Here is a 22740-nt window from a genome sequence, read left to right as displayed (position 1 = left end):
CATAAAGAAATCTGGTGAGTGATCCATAGACGCAGGCTATAAAGCAGCAGACTTATCAGCAATAAATATAAATTTATTAATAATTGTTCCACAACACCGATTTCACGGTCAAAAAAGCGATTTTCAAACATTTCTGGTCACACTATTGGGAACCCTTGTGCAACACCATGGTTATGCCCCCCTGGTCTAAATCCTTAAAAACAAACAGTACCAGCTATCCAAAATGAAAAGATATAGCAACAGAAAACATGTGGCAATGAGTTAATAAATTCAGAAAATAAGAAGTTATATGGGAAATGGACAGCAATCTGGAACATCAACTTGAAAGAATAGAAAAATCACAAACACCAAACACGATTAGATAGCAAATCACATTATATTTTCCATAGAGTTTTTTTAAAGTTTAGTTTATTTATTAGTGTTACAAGTAGTGCAACACTGCAAAGTTACTATGAAAATCCCCAGAAAATCTAGAGCAATAGATATGTGAAAAAAAGTATCCAGTTAGTCATACAAAATATGGATAGAGGTAATGAAATGTGCTGGGCATTCCGATGGTTCTAGTATGTTGGGACAATTTGACATGTTACCTGTAGAATGCAAAAAGCCAGGGTGCAATGCAGGTTGTATGGTTAGGTTTGATGTTCTGGAATTATCCCTTGATTACTCTTGGAAGTTAGTAAGAAATTTCACAGGTTTAGCTGCTTGGCAATATTAGCTGGAAAACCTTTGTCCTCACTCTACCTGTGGATTGATCTCCTGTCATCTGTTTCTTACCAACCATATTATTTACTGTCAAATGGTAACAACTGGGTTGCAAGGTATTCATGACAATGTGGATGTAATTTGAGCACGTGCTGTATCGGAGGGTAACAAATGTAGAGCTGGAAGGTCTTTTGCATGAATAATGGCCTTACCATCGCTGAACTCTCCCACTGTCAATGTCATGGGGGGTTACTATTGACCAGAAGCTGAACTGCACCGGCTATATAGGTACTGTAGCTACAGGCTAGGAATTGTGCGGTGGGTAACCCACCTCCTGATTCCCCAAAGCCTGTCCACAATCTGCAAAGCACAAATTAGGAATAAGAACAAAGAAAATTACAGGAACAGGCCCTTCGGCCCTCCAAGCCTGCACCGACCATGCTGCCTGACTTAACTAAAACCCCCTACCCTTCCGGGGACCATATCCCTCTATTCCCATCCTGTTCATGTATTTGTCAAGACGTCCCTTAAAAGTCACTATCTATCTGCTTCCAGTACCTCCCCTGGCAACGAGTTCCAGGCACCCACCACCCTCTGTGTAAAAAATCTGCCTCGTACATCTCCTTTAAACCTTGCCCCTCACACCTTATGTGGTGGAATATTCTTCATTTGCCTGAATGAGTTCAGTTCCAACAACACTCAAGAAGCTCAGCACCATCCAGATCAAAGCAGCCTGATTGATTGGCACCTCATCCATGCTCTTAAATATTCGCTCCCTCCATCATTGACGCACAGTGGTAGCAGTGTGTGTACCATCTCCATGAAGCAACTCATCAAGCCACCTTTGACAGCACCTTCCAAACCCAAACCTCTACTATCTTGAATGAAGTACTAGGGTAGTAGATATAGAACCATAGAATCCCTACAGTGCAGAAGGAGGCCATTCGGCCCATCAAGTCTGCACCGACCACAGTCCCACTCAAGCCCTATCCCCATAACCGTACTTTTTTACCCCTTGACACTAAGGGTCAATTTAGCATTGCCAATCAACCTAACCCGCACATCTTTGGAGTGTGGGAGGAAATTGGAGCACCGGGAGAAACCCACGCAGACACAGGGAGAATGTGCAAACTCCACACAGACAGTGACCTAAGCTGGGAATTGAACCTGGGTCCCAGGCACTGTGAGGCAGCAGTGCTAACAACTGTGCCACCCATATATTGGAACACCAACATTTGCAAGTACCCCTTCAAGCCACATACCATCTTGACCTGCAACTGCATTGCTGTTCCATCATTGTCATTGGACCAAAATCCTGGAACTCCCATCCTAACAGCACTGTCGGTATCCCTACACCACATGGATTGCAGTAGTTCAAGAAGGCAGCTCACCACCTCCTTCTCAAGGACAATTAGGGATGGGCAATAAGTGCTGGCTTTTAGCCAGTGGAGCCCATATGCCAATATGAATATTACTTTTAAAAATTCAGCAGGGTCCTTCCTTTCAATGTCCGAACTCCAAAGATGTTCACAAGAGGAAGGTCAATCTAAGCATTCAAATTAAGAGTTTTCAGCACGTTCCAAGCCCGTACTCTGGAGTGTAGATGCCAGTGGGCCCCAGGTCCACCCCCGGGGTGACACATATGAGTGTTGCTGACTAGGGCCAAGGAAATTCCCAGTGTGGAAAATGCCCCCTTGTTGTCCTGATCTCTCTCAGATCATGGGCCATTTTTGAAGCTGATGGAGATTCTGTTCATCTCAAAACTCTTTGGATATCCATGCCTCGCCTCCTGTCAAAATTTGAATGTCTATTGGTCCAGCCTCTGCTGGGAATCTGCTGTTGGATCTAAGGGAATTTGGCCCATTTTCTTCCTTCATTCCTCCTTAGGAAAATGCAATTTTGTTGAGGTTTTGCTGCATTGCAAGTTGTATGTTGATTTGTCGGAATCTTTCTTGTTAGTACTTTGAGGCGAAGATGACCATGTTCATCATCTGGGGTGTTTGGTCGGGTTCTGGCAGGGACATAGCTAACTGCTTAGGCCGATCTGTGCCCAGAAAGTTCTGTTGCAAATAGGACAGGATACTACGGGTGATTGAGAATTGGATAAATTGTTGGATTTCCTCTCCTTGTGATTTCTCCCAACCTCTGCTATGTGCTTGCTTTCGAAGGAGGCTAAACTGCTTTCTATTTAGTTGCACCAAGTGCCATGGTCCTCAGTGAGCTTCTCCCAGACATCAAAGTGAAGTCTTCAGAGTACATTTCCTTTGATTGCCATGGGAGTGCACCCCATTCTCAAACTCTCCATAAAAGATTTGCTTTGGCAATCAAGTGTCAGTGTTCTGGCTACATGACCAGCCGGACTCAGTTGTATCTGCCTCAATATGGTGTGGACGCTTGACATGCCAGCTCTCCAGTGCCTGGTACTCAAAAGTTTCTGAAAACAGCTCAAATGAAAGTAGGTGAGCTTCTTGGCATGATGCTGGTATACAGTCCAAATCTCGCATTTGTAGAACAGGGTGGGCAGGGCTAATGCTCTATAGACTTTGTTTGGTTGGCAGACTTATTCCTCTTCCTTCCCGGACTGATGTTCAAAATCTGCTGAAAACAACACTTGCTTTGGCAATTCTTGCATGTGTTAGAATAGGCACAGAATGGCAAATGGCCCTTTCTCGTTCCACACCTATATTAGTTATTTCCAAATAAGGAGATCTTTCAGGATTCTGAAGATGATTGGCAAGGTTCATAGAAGCCCTTTGCTCACCATGAATAAGGGTTCAAATATCAGGGGCCAAAAATTACAAAGTAGTCAATTAAAAACAAGTGAAGATGGCACTCAGTGGAGTGAATATCTCTGCTATGCTCTCTTAACTCAGTGTTATTACAATTATACATCTCTTTTTTGAAACCTTTCCCTTTCTGGTTGATACTCTGCAACAACAAAGCTGAAAAAAGCAATATTTTTAAGAGCTTCTTTATCTTCTTTCGTACTTTTTGCCATATCCAGCAACCTGCTCTGAAAACTCTGTTGTAACAGCAGTTACAAATTCCATCACAGCAGCTGGGACAATCCACAGCATTCTAAAACAGCCAACAACATTCTAAACAAAACAGCCCACAATATTCGGGGGGGGGGCTGGCATAAAATCAATTCACGCCATTTCCCAGTGTTAATAGATGCTTTAAAAAGTTCCAAGATCTAGATCCAGCTCTGCATGTTCACCAAAAACTAATCAGTTCTTCCTTGGGCCATAACCTATCTGTGTACCAAGTTTCATTGAAATCCAAGCATTCATTTTTGAGATGGATTGTTTACAGACTAACTAAAGAGATTTAAAAAATTACCTCCATCCACCTTCAGTTGCAGAGGAAATAACAGGGAGGTCACAAAGAATAATAGATCAATTGAATAAGTTACCAGTTACTTGGAAAGGCTTGAACAAAGTCAGCATAGATTCATGGATATATATTTAATTCAAATTGGACAGATAAAAGAGCATATAGTGTTGTACACATGGATGTTCAGACAGCATATGATAAGACCTCAGAAGTCCAAAGTTAAGGGAAGCATTAATAATGGTTTTACAGCTGCACAGATGACTAGGATTCAGAAAGCCAAGTTGGGTAAAAAGATATTCATTGATTGGCAGGATCTTGGTAGAAGTATTGCCTAAGAAATATGTGCTGGGCTTCCTTTGGTTACTATTTATATAATGATGTGGACATAGGCATAATAGGGGCAATATCAGGTGTTTGGTGATGATACCAGATTAGGAGCATGGTAAACTAAGGAAGAATAGGCGAGCAAAATTAGTGATGAATTTCAGTTCAGTGAAAATGAGCATGAAATCATATAATTTTAGGATAAGGTCATTAATGGAGCTATACCCTAACCATTAATTGCCATGAATTTCCATGGAAAATCCTCTTGATTGTTTTCCATAACTTGATCTGTCATTTTGCCAGTGTTTTTGTAGATGCGCTGCTAAACTATTAAGACAAGCCTTCAGAGAATGGAAGAGGATTGGTCGCTTGAGGTGAACCTTTAATGATGTCCTGAAAACCTACCTTTTTAATCAATCCCTCCATGTCTTCATTCCCCACTATCTTTGTATCCTCATCATTTTCTACAATCCTTTGAAATATCTTTGCTTCTCCAATTCTGGCCTCTCGCATTCCTATTTTCGCCCCTGCACCATCTGTAGCCATGCCTCCAACTGCTTGAGCCCTAAACACTGGAATTCCCTCTTTACACCCTTCTGTCTCTTTACTTCCCACCTGTGATTAGCCTGGGAACATTTTACTACATTAAAGGTGCTATATAAATGCATGTTGTTATTAATGTTGATGCGTTGACCACAAAATCAGTACCTAACAATCGTACGTTTGATGATAAGTGCAGCTTTGGTTCTACCGCAGTGTCCGAGGTATCTTGATTTTTGGATGTGGGCTGTGCTGGCTGCCATCCAGGGTAGGAATAAACATAAATGCAGGGAGCGTGCACCAGAGATATGCAAAGTATATCATGATATGAATCACTGTCTAACACTGATTTGACGCCAGCTCTGTTATTTTGGAGCTCAGCTCTCCAGTTAACACCCTCTCTTAACCTCACACGGCTGAACAGGCATTCAGCAGCAAGGAGGACACTCCACCAGTACTATTAAAGGAATCATCAACTATTTTCAGGTTAGTTCCTGATAGATTTCTACTGGCTGTTGCTCAGTTTGTAGAAGACCTTGGTGGCTGTGCTACTATTTAAAGTTCCTGAAGTCTCCAGGGAATGGTGTGGCAGGTGCTGAAGGACTTTGTCCTGACATGAAGCATTGTGTGCCAATCATTTATTAGCAGATTTGGGTGGGTAGTATCCATCCCCTTTGACCTACAGCCCATAAGGGCGAATGAGCAGAGGTGATACAGAGGAGAACAAAATGGAAGAGGATGGAGGAGGGGGACTAAGGATTCTCAAAAAGGTCCTTTCTGCCACAAATGTTCAGGGAGCAAATCTGACATCAGTCTGGTCTGTGCTATGCTCACCAGGTTGTGTGCCTGAATCTAAGCGTATACAGATGAGGGTATCTGTTCTGGTGGAGGTGTGAGGGGAACAAGGTAATGGTGCACCCTCTGAGGCTGCCTCCTCCTCCACCTCAGAGGTGGCCCACTGGCCCCTGGTGTCTCCAGCCGTCTGCTATACAGCAAGAGCCTGACCTGTTTGAAATAGATTGAAGCCTTATGGGCTTCCCAGTGTGTTATTCCCATTATCCCTGCTGTGGAGCTCTGTGTGTCCAGTGGACGGGTAAGCGCTATGCCTCATTGTGCCACATGCACTCGAGTCCCCCTGCATCATCCACTCATCCTCTTTGGTGGGCACGTGTGCTTCATTAAAAGCAATGGGCTGGCCATCCTGCTGTCCTCTGCCTCCTTCTCCACAGGGCTCAGGATGGATAGAAATGGCATCCTTGCACCTGTTTTGGTTTGTTCCCTCATTTTATGGCCTGCCTTCTATAAGCAGTGAGATGGGCACTGGTAGCTTCCCCAGGGAGATGGGCACAACATGTATGCTGGCGTAATGGGAACACACAGATGTCTCCTGCATGAAGCCACTTTCGAGGGACCTTGTGCGGGTCACAGATGATAGACAGGCCCCTCTCACTGAGAGGCAGCAATGTCTCTGACATGATATGCTGCTTCATGGTGTGGGCCATTCCTCACCACCAAACCTTACCCTCTCATGTTGCCACATGCAAGCCCCAGAGGGAAAAGAATTGTGGAGTCCTCACCTTAGCAGACTGAATAAAGTAATCAATGTGCTTGGAACACCGGCTTCCAAGTTCAGGGGGTGACCCCACGGCTGCCAGCCTCCTCTGCAACCTCTGTCCAGACTTGCTTGTTCTGGTGGGCAGGTCTCCTCCTCCATCTCGGAGCCTGAAGGAGAGCCTACAATAAAGCATTGTCGAACTGTGCCACCTGAGGTTTTCCTTCTGCTGTAGGTTTCTCTTACATTTGTAGCTTTCCAGGCAGGCTGGCTGTATCCATTAAATGTAAGGCCCCTAATCTTTTAAATATGATGCCAGCATCTGCTGCAGCATTTACCTGATGCCACCTTCACTGCTACTCATGCCATCTCCATTGGTTGGTTTCCACTCTCCCGTCTCCACTGCTAATTGGCTGGCTACCAGAAGAATGCATGTGGCAGGCTGCTCCTGTGGCCTTGCTGCAAAACTCAGCTCAATGTGTCAGTCACTTCACTAAGGTGCTGCTCACTGAAACCTGCCAAATACTACAGCTACAACTATGGCATTAGATCAAAGAAAGAACAACATAAGCCTTTGCACAATGATATCCATGGCTAGAACGGCTAGAATCAGAATGATACAATATAGAAGGAGGTCTTTGAGCCCATTTTGGTTCGATTAAACTGTTATGCAATTTGTTCCATTTCCTCCTACTCCTTCCCCATAGCCTTGCAATTCTTTCCCCTTCAAATATTTATCCTAGTCCTCTTTAAAAGTAATTTTTGAACCAGGTTTCACCACCTTTTCAGATAATGCACTCCAGGTTCTAACAGCTTACTGTGTTTTAAAAGGAAATTCCTCATCTCGCCTCCGATTCTTTTGCCAATAACCTTAAATCTGTGTGTCCTGATTACTGACGATTCTGTCACTGGAAACAGTTTCGCTAGACTTACTCTTTTGAATACCTCTATTAAATCCCCTTTTAATTTTTTCTGTTCTAAGGATAACAATCTGAACTCCCTTGAGTGTCTCCACATAACATCGGACGGAATCTTACCACCGTTCACACTGGCGGGATTTTCCCATCCCACCGCAGTGAACGTAGATCTGGCTGGCTGCCAAATTCTCCGATTTTCCTGCAGCGGGACCGAGGCATGAATGGGGAGTAAGATCATGCCCTAAGTCTTTATATCCCAGGTGCCATTTCAGTAGATCTCCTCTGCACTGACTTTTAAGATCTTTGCATAACTCCAAAAGTGTGGTGACTAGAATTGGACTCAAGACTTCAGCCAGGACCTAATCACTCATTTATAAAGGTTTCACATCTGTCTCTCTTTATAAAACCGAAGATACTAAATTTTTTTTTTAAATAGCCAGCCCAACTTGTCATGCCATCTTCAAAAGCTTGTTTATGTACACCTACAGGTCTCTCTTTTCCTGCACTCCCTTTATAATTGCACCATTCAGTTTCTTTTGCCTTTCTGCATTCATGATCACATGATTTTGCATTACATTTCATCTGCCCGTGTCTGCTCATTGTCTATATCCTCCTAATGTCTGGCATGTTCCACCTTGCTGTTGGCCACGTTTGAGTTTCATCTCATCTGCAAACTAATTATTCAATTTACCCAAGCCCAGGTCATTAGTCTAAGTATCTAAAAGTCAAATTTAAAGGATAGTTGAAATTTTCTAAAGCAAGATTGATAGATGTTTTTTTAGGTGAATAATAAGAGATATAGAACCAAGATGAAAAAATGAAGTTAAAGTATAGACCATATTCTAATTAAAGGGTGGCAATGGCTTTAGGTGGCACTGTCCTGATGTTCCCGTGTCTGGTAAAATGACTATCTTCCTGACATCGGTAGGTTTACTGAAACAAGCGCCAATATGAAAGTAATAAAATTATTCAAATAGCTCCAGTAAAATGAAAGGAGAGCAACGTGAAAACAATCCTGGCATTCAGTGATGTATCTACCTCTCCAGGTCCCATTGGTGAGCCAGGCTGGTTTGTTAGTTATTAACAGTGCCATGGGATACCATTGGCCCACCTGGTTCAGGAACTGGAGTAGAGGCTATCATGCAGGGTTCACCAGGCTGGGCATGCATCGTTAGTGCGTTATCTTGGAGCCACCTTAGGAGTTGGGAGATAATGATGCAGCTTTATAAGACCCTCGTCAGACCCCACTTAGAGTACGGTGCTCAGTTCTGGTCGCCTAATTACAGGAAGGATGTAGAAATTATTGAAAGGGTGCAGAGAAGATTTACAAGGATGTTGCCTGGATTGGGTGGCATGCCTTATGAGGATAGGTTGAGGGAGCTCGGTCTTTTCTCCTTGGAGAGACGAAGGATGAGAGGTGACCTGATAGAGGTGTACAAGATGTTGAGAGGTATAGATCGGGTGGATTCTCAGAGGCTTTTTCCCAGGGTTGAAATGGCTGCTACGAGAGGACACAGGTTAAAGGTGCTGGGGAGTAGGTACAGAGGAGATGTCAGGGGTAAGTTTTTCACTCAGCGGGTGGTGGGTGAGTGGAATCGGCTGCCGTCAATGGTGGTGGAGGCAAACTCGATAGGGTCTTTTAAGAGACTTCTGGATGAGTTCTTGGGACTTAATAGGATTGAGGGTTATAGGTAAACCTATATATAGGCCTAGGTAGGTAGGGACATGACCGGCGCAACTTGTGGGCCGAAGGGCCTGTTTGTGCTGTAGTTTTTCTATGTTCTATTCCAAAGTCTTGATTCACTCTCCCTCCCAAGAAGGCTAGTCCCTAGTTGACTTTCAGACAACCTGAAAAATGGAGTTTTGAGTCCTCGTCAGATGGACAGCAGACATGATCACAAGTGGCTTGGTGAGCATGACGTGATGCGTGAGTACATAACCACCTTCTTTCTGTTCACAGCCTTGGTATGTGCCCTTGACTGGTAGTTCCAGGGGTGGGCAATGCAGAGCTTCAGCAACATCTACTTGTTTACCCACATGAGTGGCAATAAACTGAGCGTCCATGGCTTCAGTATGAGCTTTGAGACATTGGGTGGTTTCAGCTTGTGCTAGAATGGAAGCTGCGACATCAGATGCTTCCCCATGGATGGGTTTGCAAGGTTTCTCCGAGAGTTGATCACCACTTGCATGGTTGAGAGGATAGACTCAAATCTATGTGTAAAGCCCTCTGCCAAGTTAGTGCTGGACTCTTCCATGCTCCTTGACATTGAATGCAGACTTTCTAGTAGGCTTGCCAATGCGCTAAGCATTCCAGTAAGCATACGCATCAGCTTCTTTTATAGGCCACTCATCTGAGTCCTCTGCGGGAGAATATGTGTGCAGTCTCACCTACTGGCGCTATCCTTGTCTGCTGCCCTCTATGCAGGCCATTCATACCTGATGAGTCACCATGGGCAGATCCTGCCTCTAAGTTACCCTCTAAAATGTGCACAATGTCAGTACCTGAGCTGATGAGTATGAGAGAGAGTGATTCTTCATCAATGTCCTCCTGCTCTTCCACCTCCTTCCGCCACTGTGAAGCTGCAGTTGGATATCTGAAAAGAGAAAGATGCAAACCTAGTGTTATGGTGATGGAGGGTAGGGAGCACAGGCGGGAATTAAGAGATCCATGCTTATACCATCTGAAATTTGTGATCCAGAAAAGATTGGGGTGAGGGGAAAGACAATGTGAGAAGGAGGATTAGGTTCGACCATTCTGTCTTCTTCGAAGGTGCAGCCCTGCTGTTGGGCACGGCCTCAGTCATGTCTACTCCAATAATGTCACGTGCTATTTTCTTCCACGGGGTTTAGGACAGCGGCTGTGCCTGTCCCCAACGGTTATGTGCCACCTAGTAGTTAATCAGTAAATGTGATGCTAACTGGGTGACATGGTACTATCGGTTTGGGTCACCTGGTTGTCATGAATGAATAACTAACATTGTATACTAACTAAAGATATAGGCTTGCAGTAATTCTGTGTTCGATGGTGAGTGAAACAATGAACGTTAGGAATGAATTGAGACTGACAGAGATTGTTGGTGAAGGGGGTGTGATGAATTGAGCAGTCTAGGGGTTTGGTTAGTAGGAAACAGTCACTGACTTTGATCACTTGTTTGAAGTCATTGAACAATGATACTGCTTCCAGGTCTTCAAGGCTAGACTGCTTGCGTTGACTGTAATGGTTGTCTGTTCCCAATGCATTGGCAATGCCTGTCTGGGTAAAGACCATCTCTCCACCTCCTGCACCAGGGTCTCCGCGACAACATCAGAGACGCATGGTGCATTCTCTCTCCTCTGTTGCACTATTGCAGGTCAGACATGCTTTCCTTAGCCACTTGTAGCTACTCCAGCCAGAATGCACCTCCCTCTTAAGGGATCCAGGCTAGCTTTAAATGATGCGAGCCTTAGACAAACCTGGGTCCTCTGCTGAAGCATGCAGCCACTTAATGGTGCATTTAGCACCAGGCTGCAGACTAAGTAGACAACACAAGGTTTGCATGCTGCCCGCATTGGGAGCAACGGGCACAGGTTAACTGCGCAAGAGGATCCCACACCCGTTTGAAAAGTTTTATTTTAAAATTGGGGTTCTGGCAGATAAAAATCATAAAAAGACCACATGAGATTCAGGACTTAATATATAAGGGTGTTGAATATAAAAACAAGGATATAATGTTACATTTATATAAGACAGTTTTTTAGGCCACAATGTGTCTATTGCATATACATTATAAATGCAGGTCTCGTTCTCCTGGTGACATTACTGTGAAATGTTTTTCCCTTATAAAACCATTAGCTCTTCATTATGATATAATTTCCATGAAATATATTTTAAAACATTTCCTAGTTAGTGGTGGTCTCGTGTGGCATAATCAGTAGTGTAGCCTGTTTCACAATTTGTATACTTATTTTCCTGTCATTATGAGACACGCAACAAATCATGGAATAACTACTTGTCATGGAATTGAACAAATCAATCATCTACATGAATGCAGAATTGCTAATGACTCATGTCCCCAAAGCCAATTACATAAATTTGACAATTTCAAGTTACTGTCTTCACAATTGTTTACCACTCCTGGATCTAGTAATCTGCTTTCAACAGGAAATATGGCGTCAAAACAATGTGCTTCAAACTTGATACTTATCTGGAAGGAAGTGACTACACATTTTAAATCTCTTGAGCAAGTTAAAAAACACCCAGATTTAATGCTGTCTTATTCTGTCTTTTGTGTGTTTTTGGGTCTTGTATTTGTGTGACTGTTGTGTGCATGTTTTGAATAGGAGGCACTTCAGGAATGTAAACATTACAATGAAATAAATATTGTACAATCTCATCATTTTTTCCTAAATGTCCTGTTTACATGGAGGAAGTCTTGAAGTGCCTCACATGGCGCTGAGCTATTTTCTGTTTACTTTACCCGGGCACTAATCCTTTCGACAAGAGGTGGCGTTGAATATATAATGGCATGGATCCAGTAAATCACAATGCACATTCCGTTTCATCAGACTGCTACCTTTTTAAAAAATCCTGCAGTGTTTAATTCGAAAGGTGTGTACTTTGAGGGGAGTAGGTTATGTAGAAGGGACTCCCATGAATAGTGATTTTCCAGTGGCAAGTGGAGCCTGTGTAAATTCTGCTTCTATTGCATGTTGATGATTTAGTGTTCACTGCGCAGGTTTGGAGGGTACGTATAATTTAAATGGCCCTGGTCTACTTTCTGAGGTGTGCATGTAGTTACGTTTCAATACGCTGTGGTTTGCATCTGACCCATCTAGTCAGGTTCGTCATTCGACAGTGGCAAAGTGATGAATTATTTCAAGTTGGTAAAATATAATTAGAACTGAATTAAAAACACAGGCAATGTGGATATTTCGTTTTGGGGATAGATTCCACTTTTTCCTTTCTTCTATGTGGATTTATGTGAAACTTTTTCTCCTTGATTGAAAGCAAATTAATTTTAAATGTAACTAAAATGTAAAGACAGAAAATCACAATGAAAAACAGACTTAACATTCCCAAAAATATGTTGGTCATGTTTGGATGAAGTGACTAAAGTTAAAATGCTAGTGCAAGCTTTCAGTCGATCCACTAGAAAACCATCAAACTATATTTATTTAACTTTCTTGCTGGATAGCATTTCCTTCATCTTAATAATGCCATGATTGGTGCTACTGCAATAATTTTTCTTATATTTATTATTGGAAAGGACCCAAATTAAGTTATCTGGGATGCTGTGAATGAGACTCTAAACCCAGAAGCAAAATATCTAGGGAAAGATCCTGAAGTGATTGTGGGTGGCTTCGAGAGATTGGATATGGATCACCATAAGGACGCACTTGGTTAGCACCTGAACCTCTAGTCTGGAAAGGTCAGGATTCAATACCCAAAGCTAGATGGTGAGGAACTTGATTTTGTGAAGAAATGCAAGGTCTACTTTTGTGAGCAATTAATCAGAAGAATTGGAAGCATTCGGCCTTTCAGGCAAACTGGTGTGTGTCAGAAAATAGATGTTTTTTCACCACTTCCATTTTTACTGATGGATGATTTGGGGAGATGCAACACAGTTTACTGTGCTACATGTTAGGGCGGCACGGTAGCACAGTGGTTAGCACTGCTGCTTCACAGCTCCAGGGACCTGGGTTCGATTCCCGGCTTGGGTCACTGTCTGTGTGGAGTTTGCACATTCTCCTCGTGTCTGCGTGGGTTTCCTCCGGGTGCTCCGGTTTCCTCCCACAGTCCAAAGATGTGCGGGTGAGGTTGATTGGCCATGCTAAAATTGCCCCTTAGTGTCCTGAGATGCGTAGGGTAGAGGGATTAGTGGGTAAAATATGTAGGGATATGGGGGTAGGGCCTGGGTAGGATTGTGGTCGGCACAGACTCGATGGGCCGAATGGCCTCTTTCTGTACTCTATGATTTCTATGATTACTGTGGCTTGAAATTGTCCCCTTGTACAGAACCTTTCTACCATGGTGATCTTGATGTGGAGATGTCGGTGTTGGACTGAGGTGGGCACAGTAAGAAGTCTCACAACACCATGTTAAAGTCCAACAGGTTTATTTAGTAGCACGAGCTTTCGGAGCACTGCTCCTTCATCAGGTGAGTGGAGAGTTGGGTTCACAAACAGGCATATATGGACACAGACTCAATTGCAAGATAATGGTTGGAATGCAAGACTTAACAGGTAATCAAGTCTTTCCAGGTACACCTCTTTAACCTGTCCTCAACTGGAATCTTAGGTTCATGTCACACTATGTGTAACCCCCACCATTTGGCCCTGGCTTGCAAAATCTTACTGACTATCCTGGCTTGAGACAATTCACACCTCTTTAACCTGTCATTATCCTTCTCTCCACTTGCATTGTCTGTACCTGGAAAGACTTGATTACCTGTTAAGACTCACATTCTAATCATTATCTTGCAATTGAGTCTGTGTCAATATATGCCCTGTTTGTGAACCCAACACCCCACTCACCTGATGAAGGAGCAGCGCTCCAAAAGCTTGTGATACCAAGTGAACCTGTTGGACTTTAACCTGGTGTTATGAGATTCTTACCATGATGATTTTGACAGTATTTGAAGGCACTATCCCACACTGTAAAGTCAGACAACAGTAATAAATTGGACGTGTGTCTATAGTAAGGTGGAAATGATGATGAATCTGGTAGCCAATGCAGATGCGGCTCTTATAAGACGAAGGCTACCAGGAGGCTGTCAGGCTTGCTTCATCTGGACTGCTACCCAGCATTGGGAGAAGGCATGTACCCTGATGTCTTTTTTAAACTAAAAGCAATATGTCACTGCAAAGGTATCAGTCTGTAATAATTCTCCTCTTTTTTTTTCTGTTTCCCCAGGTTGCATGTATGAAAAAGGTCCTAGGCATTTTTATGATGACACCTGTGTAGTTCCTGAAAAGTTTGACAGTAAGTGAATCTCCATTTTTACCCTACTATGTCATAAATCGGACTTGGAGTTTGGGATGAGCACAGATTCTAAAGTCAAATTGGTCTGTGTTGGGACAAAGATTGAAAACCTAGGAAAATTGGAATGTATTCAAGTACTATGAGAACCTGTCACATTGCAAGACATATTTTACTCCAGATGGTCCAAGTTTCTTTATTGAGCAAATAGTGGAGGTTTGGTGGGAACTCCGATTGATGTACAATAGTCTCTGTTGATCTTCCACTGCAGTTGTGGCTGCTAATCAAGGGTAGTTGTCTGAGGAAATTTCCAGAAATTGTGTCTGCTTATTTGGTGGTTGAGTCTGCACAAGGGAACTGAATCCTTTCTGTACGAGGGTGGGTCACTGGAGGGAATTTTACAAATGGCAATATTATTGAGTGTAAATGGTTGACAGAAGCTTTCAGAATGGAAGCTTGTTAGCAGCAGTTCGCAAGCTTGCATTTGCAAGCTTTTAAACATGTGACATTAAAATAAATTGAGAAAATCCAGTAATAAACACCCCTTGCTTTGCTGTGTGCATACTTGAGGAAGGTCAGCAATCTGTTGTTTCAAATACAATTGAAGTATTTTAACCCAGTATATATCAAATGATTTTGAGAGATGGAAACAAGTTATTTTCTGATGAATTCTGCAGCGACAGTCTGCCAGGCCCAATTTCCTTGTTCTTCTACTCCCACCGCTCTATTCTTCAAATGGCAAACTCCCATTGTTAGGGCTGACATTGATCAAAACATATCAATTGTTTAATTTTTGATTTGAAGTATCATTCATAGATGCCAGGTTCTATTTTTCTGTGAGGTAGAGTTAACTATGTCAATGGGTTGAATTTCCCAACCCTGAGGAGTTGGTTTGAAGAGGGGGTGCCGGGAAAAGCAGTGAGAAAACCTGGTTGGGACAGCTCCCCATTCAGTCCCACCTCCGGTTGATTTTCCCTGGGGCAAGTTGCCACAGGAATCGGCAGCCCACCACCAAGGTGGGCAGGCACCGAAACCAATTGAAGCCTCAATCACAGGCCATTTTCCCCGGTACGATAAATTTCCTGCTATCTCACAGCGACTCCCCTCGTTTGTTGTGTCAGGAGCCCGGCAAAGTTGCAGAGGTGGCTTCTGGCCAGGAAATCGGGGCGGACCACAGGTGACTGAGACAATTAACAGCATTAGGGGGTCGCAGTTCTCATAAGGATCATCCAGGAGAGGCCAGAGGCACTCTTTCGGAGGGATCAACCCTCTACCCTGAGGCCCCTCATAGGTTCATCTTTTTCACCACTAAAAAGGGAGTCTTTTTGAGTGCCCCCATTTTGAGATGCCCCCTCGGTCTCATAGAATCATAGAATCTACAGTGCAGAAGTGAGCCATTTGGCCCATTGAGTCTGCACTTTCAACAACCCCACACAGGTCCCATCCCCGTAACCTCACGTATTTACCCTCCTAATCCCCCTGACATTAAGGGACAATTTATCATGGCCAATCAACCTAACCTGCACATCTTTGGACTGTGGGAGGAAAGCGGAGCACCCAGAGGAAACCCATGCAGACATGGGGAGGATGTGCAAACGCCACATAGTTACCTGAGGCCAGAATTGAACTCGGGTCCCTGGAGCTGTGAGGCAGCAATGCTAACCACTGTGCCACCATGCCACCCCCTGACATGCCATCTCCCTCTTCTCCAGCAGTATTCTACTCTCCCAGTGATACTGCTCTCTGGGCAGTGCTGCTAGCCCCCCGCTTCCCTCCCCACCTCTTTTTGTCTTCATTCTTTCATGGGATGTGGGCAGCGCTGGCAGAACCAACATTTGTGCCCATTGCAAATTGAGCTTGAGCTGAGTGGCTTGCTAGGCCATTTAGAAGTCAGTTCAGGGTCAACCACATTGCTGTGGGTCAGGAGTCACATGTAGACCAGACCGGGTGAGGACAGCAGATTTCCTTCCCTGAAATATGTTAGTGAACCAGATGGGTTTTTACAATGATTGATGATGGTTTCATGATCACCTTTACTGAGACTAGCTTTACATTCAAGATTTATTCATTGAATAATTCTTAATTAAATGGCGAATGCAGAGGTGGCCATTAAGGAAACTGCCTTCCATACAGCTGCTTGAGTGGGTACACTGGGCTTGGGACCTGCATATGGTCCCAATGTTGGCAATCCAACACCTGTGGGAAGAATTCAACCCAATTATATTGCACTTTTAACATTAGAAAATGGCCCCAGCTGTATCCTGAAGGAATAAGGAAAAATGGAAGCCAAACCTACAAAAGATTTATATGGGTTGATCAAATGGTTTGAAAGACCATCTTGAAGACAGAGAGAGTAATGGAGTGGGTGGAGGGAGGTGGTTCCCCCGTGGGGCACTTTGATGATCGAAGATGCAGCTACTGACAGCTGTATAGCAAAAGGAGAACAAAATGGTCAAGAGATTTTGGCTGGGAGCATTTCAGTGCTATGGAATGGGAGAAAACTTGATTGGTGGGATTCAAATGGAATTGCAGGAATATTTGGCTTGGATATGGGAGGTGACGGCGCAATGAGAGACTTTGAGAAGGAGTTTGGACATTGGCAGTAGCTAGTGAGAATGGGGAGACATGGATTTATTTGAGGGATAGGTGATGTTGCCACTTTTCAAAGAGAAAGGATAATGCTTGAGAAGAGGGAATAATTTACAGTACTATTCCCAAAATTACAATTTTCCCTTGTAGTAAAAATTTATTCTGTCATGAAATGCTTTTGAAAATATGTTATTTTGAGAATAACATATTTAGTCTGCAAGAATTTTTGGCTCCTTTTACAGGATTTCCACAAATTTAGATCCTATGTATCCATATGTGATTGTACACTGTCTATGGAAATATGGCAAAAATCCATCCATCTTTCACACCTATCATTTCTTAAAGAGTCACAGTTGAAAGTATCACATATGCAAACTATACGTAACACTTCTAACTAATTGGCTCAAACATTATCTTCATAAAACAGCAACAAATCACAAATGAACAGCTTTATCAATGACAAGCAGCATCTTTGTAGGAAACACCTCATCTCAAAATTTGCCTCATCACAGAACCTCCACACGGAGTAATGGAGCAGGTATAAAATAAATACTTGCACCCCTTGTTGGGGGTTCATCTGCTCTTTCTCTACGATTTCTGTGAATCTTCCTCCAAATTTACGATGATAAATGATTGATAATCCTGCAAAAATAAAAGTTAAATTTCTGTCCTGGTCAGTTAGACTTTTAAAGGGACAAATAAAATGAAACTCCACTGCAGCAAACAAGAACTTTCCTAAAGGTGTCCTCAAGGCCTATAAAAGAGCCTATCAAATTGTAAGTACTCCATCACTTATTATTATCATTCACAGTGTAATGCCAGTCTTTTGAAACGCCATGGAAAAGTTTAAAGTTAAAGTTTATTTATTAGTCACAAGTAGGCTCATATTAACACTGCAATGAAGGTACTGTGAAAATCCTCTAGTCGCCACGCTCCGGCACCTGTTCGAGTACACTGAGGGAGAATTTAGCATGGCCAATTCACCTAACCTGCACATCTTTGGACTGTGGGAGGAAACCGGAGCACCCGGAGGAAACCCACTCAGACCAGGGGAGAATGTGCAAACTCCACACAGACAGTGACCCAAGCCAGGAATCGAACCCGGATCTCTGGCGCTGTAAGGCAGCAGTGCTAACCATTGTGCCACCAGGCAGACATTTTCAGCTTCGTTGTCTGAGCAGAATGGGTTGCCTACTGTTTAATATGATGGAAATTTGATGTGTTCTATTACGAATGGGCGATCTACTCCATCACATTACCATTAAGGCAGCTAAGCTGAAAATGAATCCCTAAATCTTCTCACTTCCTGTGGGAGTCGGCATGGAATACTCACTTCCATATATGTAAGGAAGCGCAGAACCAAAAGTTGGTGGCACAGTGGTTAGCAGTGCTACCTCACAGTGCCAGGGACCCAGGTTCGATTCCTGGCTTGAGTTACTGCCTGTGCAGAGTCTGCAGGTTCTCCCTGTGTCTGTGTGGGTTTCCGTGTACTCCATTTTCCTCCCACAGTCTGAAAGACGTGTTGGTTAGGTGCATTGGTCATGCTAAATTTTACCTCGGTGTACCCGAACAGGCGCTGGAGTTTGACGACTAAGGGATTTTCACAGTAACTTTATTGCAGTGTTAATATAAGCCTACTTGTGACACTAATAAATAAACTTTAAAACTGGCCCTGCAAACTCTTGCTCTTAAAACCAGCTAATTATTCAGGTCCTTGTCTTAATAATATTGCTGTCATATGCTTGGCATCTTAAAGCTCCTGTACTGAAGTCAGTGCAAAAGAAAATCGGACAAGGTATTTAACGGGCAGCCAATCTGCTACCACCCATTTTGTGGCCCAGTCCAAGTTCAATCTCACTCCTAAAGATTTTTATCAGACTGCTTTGGAAGATGGCCATTTCTTATTTAGACATTTGCATCTATCTAGCATTATGGCAGACTGTTACCAACAGGGCCATATAGCTTGCTTCTGCACATCATTCTCTTTGTCAGCACACCTGTCTAATAGTTTTGACTTTCTAGTGTAGATGAGATTATAGAGCAATTGAACTGATATGAGAATTAATGAAATCCTACACAGAATTCAATAACGATAAGCAAATAATACAGAAAATGTTGAAATTTACATCAGCGCATCGGGTCAGCCAGCATCTCAAGGGAAAGAAAGGGTTAATGATGTTTTCATGAAATAGTGGCATTTTAACAAATAATGGCCTTGATATTAAACCTCCTCACAAAGACCTGAAGAGGGTTAGGCTAATGTTACACAGTTAAATATAGAGAAGGCATCCCCAGTATGCTATTCACATATCACTGCAGATCGCAACAGCAACTTCCTTAATATAGCCTTTAATGTAGCCAAATGCTCAAGATTCTTGATGCCAGGTCATCCACGGAGAGGTGCGATGCTTCATTAGCATATTTAAATCAGGTTCTCGCAGTTCCATTGGGAACCTAATTTAAAATTCACGGTTGACTTGCGAGTTTCCAATGGCTCGCAAAATGCAATTGAGCTGGGAGATGCAGGCTCCACAGCGTGGGTGCCTTTTACAGCACTCCTCGGAGGTCAGGATGAGCACTTGCCAATTAGTGGCTGCCCCCAGTCCCACTTGCTAACTTTTCCCACCCACCCTCAGCTCCAATCAGTAACCATTCCTCCATCTCCTGATTGCCAAGAATTGTCCCCAAAAGACCCCGGCTGTGTGGCCTCCTGCTGCTGCTGATTTTTCCTGCCCACTGTCCAGGCCACAACGCGAAAGGAAACAACAGAATGCAGAAATGATAACGAGACTCTGCCGCTAAGGTTGGCAGGAGCACACCAGGGTTTTGCCTGCTTTTAGCCTCACTGCAGCCTTCCCCATGATGATCAGGGCCCAAAAGTATGTGGACTGAATGACATACAAGCTACTTACCAGGAGACATTTCCAAGTTTCTGTATTACTTCACTGAAGGTCTTTTATAACATCAGAGAGCATTTCTGTTTTATTTTACAGCAGGAAAATGTTCAACTAAATGCAGCACACTACATTCCAGATATGAAATGGAAAAGGTTACAGTTGGAATTATGGAGAGCATGAGTCAATCTAGGCAATTTTCCTGATAGAGTGAGAATGATTCGAAATTGTTGGGCGCATGCTCACATCCCACACTCAGATTCACTTCTATTTTGCAGTACACAGCTCAGCCCCATGTGATTCTGTATCCTCGTGAAAATCTCAAATGTAGTATGGCGAGCTTGCTTTCAGCACCTAGGCAACATGGGTAGTAAGGTGGGACGGAATTCTCCAAAAACATTTCTCACGGCGAGCATAATGGAGTGATCCGTGCAGTTCTCTCAGGCACGCTCCGCACTGCAATCCTCCCCACACTCAGTCACTTTTTTGGAGAGTTGGGAGTTTTGCGCCAGTGCTGCGTGGGCAGGGCCTAAACACGCCGGTGAGTCCAACTTCAGAGAACTTGGGCGCCATTTCACAATGGCACCCCAATCTCAGAGTGCACTGGGAGACCCCCCCTACCTCACCTTATGGACATCGGGGACCCCCCACCCCATCGGCGGCATGTACTCCCTCCCCGACATGGTTCGCCAGTATCGGGGCCCACCCTATGTGTCCCCAAGCCCCTGTGCTCCCCCTCAAGAACCCGACATGCCCCCCCCTCCCCCCCATCAATACTGCCTACATGATCCACCCCTATATAATGATCGCCCATCAGACCCCCCTCACTGCATTGCCCCCCTGATCATGATGATCATGGCCCCCACTCAGGCCCCACCCGCATGGCACTGAGCCTAGCACACTGGTGATGCCTAATTGGCACCACTGGGCTGTCCGATGTCCACAGCCAGGCTCTCCAGTGGCCACTGTTGGGCACTGCCAGTGTGCCAGGTGGGCACTGTCTGATGGGCACCGCCCGGCCATTACCATCGTGCCAGCTCTCTGCTAGTGGAGACCAAGTAGTGATTCTTGCCGTTATCGCGCTGCATCCGAAGGCCGGTAAATTCCACGTGCTGCGATTTGAACGAGCTATGCATATTTAAATATTACTTTAAATATGCTAATCAGACCCTCGCCCTTTCTGGGTGCGATCCAGTTTGCTCCATTAGGGAAGGGCTGGGAGAATCTCAGACTGTTTGGCGCTGGATGCTAAATGGATTTTTAGGCCCGGACACTCTTCTCCAGAACCGGTGCAATCTACTGACGGCACAGCGAGCTCGGTGAATCGCCCCATAAACTCTTAATGCATCAGCTGAAATTTAGATTTCTCTTATTTTACGCTCAGAAGTTATGTGCTAGCCTAGCTCAATGGAAAATTTCAGATGAATGCCTTCAATTAAGTGTTCACAAATCACAGTTTCACAGCTTAGCTTCAGTGCCTCAAGTCTTGGAATGAACCCCAGTTAAGTGACAAAAGATGTCTTGTTTTTAGTATTAACTGTCCAGTGCTGTATCGAAAAAGAGGGGTCTGACACAAACAAGCATTGTGGCAAATTGTGAATACTGTGAATACGTGCAGCACTGTGGGTTATCCATTCTCAGCATGGAACCTCCCTTTTCAGGGAATGGGAGCGCCAGTGGTCCAGCCACATCTTCAATTCTGCTTTTCCTTGCTACCAGAAAGACTCTGTATTGGGAGAAAAGCCTTGTTAAATTACTCCCAAACCAGCACCATCCGTGGTTTAATAAACCTTCGACTGTAGTAAGATGAACAATGTGATTCCAAAATGAAATTTGTAGGCTTTTAAAAAATTTGTTCCTGGAATGTCGATATTGCTCGCTACACCAGCATTTATTCATTCCTAATTGTCCTTGAGAAGGTGATGATAAGCTGCCTTCTTGAATCACTGCTGTCCATGTGTTATAGGAATAGCCACAGTGCTGTTAGGTTTCGACCCAGCAGCAGTGAAGGAACATCAATATGGTTCCAAGTCAGGATGGAGTGTGACTTGGAGGGGAACTTGCAAGTGGTGATGTTCCCATGCATCTGATGTTCTTGTCTTTCTAGGTGGTAGAAATTGTGGTTTGGAAGGTGCTGTAAAAGGGGCCTTGCTGAGTTGCTGCAGTGCATCTTGTAGATGATACACACTGCTGCTACTGTGCATTAGTGGTGGAGGGTGTTTAAGATGGTGGATGGGGTGCCAAATCAAGCAGGCTGCTATATTCTGGATGGAGTCAAGCTTCTTGACCTGTTGAGGCTGCACTCATCCAGGTAAGTGGAGAGTATTCTAACACACTCTGACTTGAGACTTGTAGATGATGTGCAGGCTTTGAGGAGTCAGGAGGTGAGTTACTCGTCTCAGGATTCCAAGCCTCTGACTTTCTCTCATAGCCATCGTATTCATGTGACTGATCAAGTTACGTTTCTGGTCAATAGTAACCCTCAGAATGTTGATAGTGGGGAATTCAGAGATGGTAATGCTATTGATTGTCAAGATGAGATGGTTAAATTCCGTCTTGTTGGGGATGCTCATTGCCTGAAAATTATGTGACACAAATGTTAATTGCCATTTGTCAGCCAAGCCTGAATATTGTCCAGGTCTTGCTGTATTTGAACATGGGCTACCTCCATGTCTGAGGCAATGCAAATGTTGCTGCACATTGGGCAATCGTCTGTGAATGTTCCCGCTTCTGACCTTATGGTGGAGTGAAGGTCATTGATGAAGCAGCTGATGATATTTGGACCTAGGACAGGACCCCGAACTGGAACAGTATCCCTGGACTAAGATGATTGACCTCCAGCCACCACAACATCTTCTTTTGCGCCAGGTATGACTCCAACCAGAGGAGAGATTTCCCCTGATTCCCATTGACTTCAGTTTTGCT

The 22740-nt window shown here is 43.9% G+C and overlaps 1 protein-coding gene across 2 annotated transcripts in view; it reads left to right on the top strand.

Annotated features, from left to right (window-relative positions):
- The window catches only part of etv1 (ETS variant transcription factor 1), a 160069-nt gene that overhangs the window by 111644 nt on the left and 25685 nt on the right, over positions 1 to 22740 (top strand). For both annotated transcript variants that reach the window (XM_078228081.1, XM_078228070.1), the window contains one exon: positions 14267 to 14335. In XM_078228081.1, the coding sequence (XP_078084207.1) occupies positions 14267 to 14335 (69 nt within the window). The remainder of the gene's footprint in view (positions 1 to 14266; positions 14336 to 22740) is intronic.

The sequence above is a fragment of the Mustelus asterias genome, chromosome 2 (assembly GCF_964213995.1).
Source record: "Mustelus asterias chromosome 2, sMusAst1.hap1.1, whole genome shotgun sequence".
Taxonomy (NCBI): Eukaryota; Metazoa; Chordata; class Chondrichthyes; order Carcharhiniformes; family Triakidae; genus Mustelus; species Mustelus asterias.
This window is presented reverse-complemented; position numbering and strand designations above follow the sequence as displayed.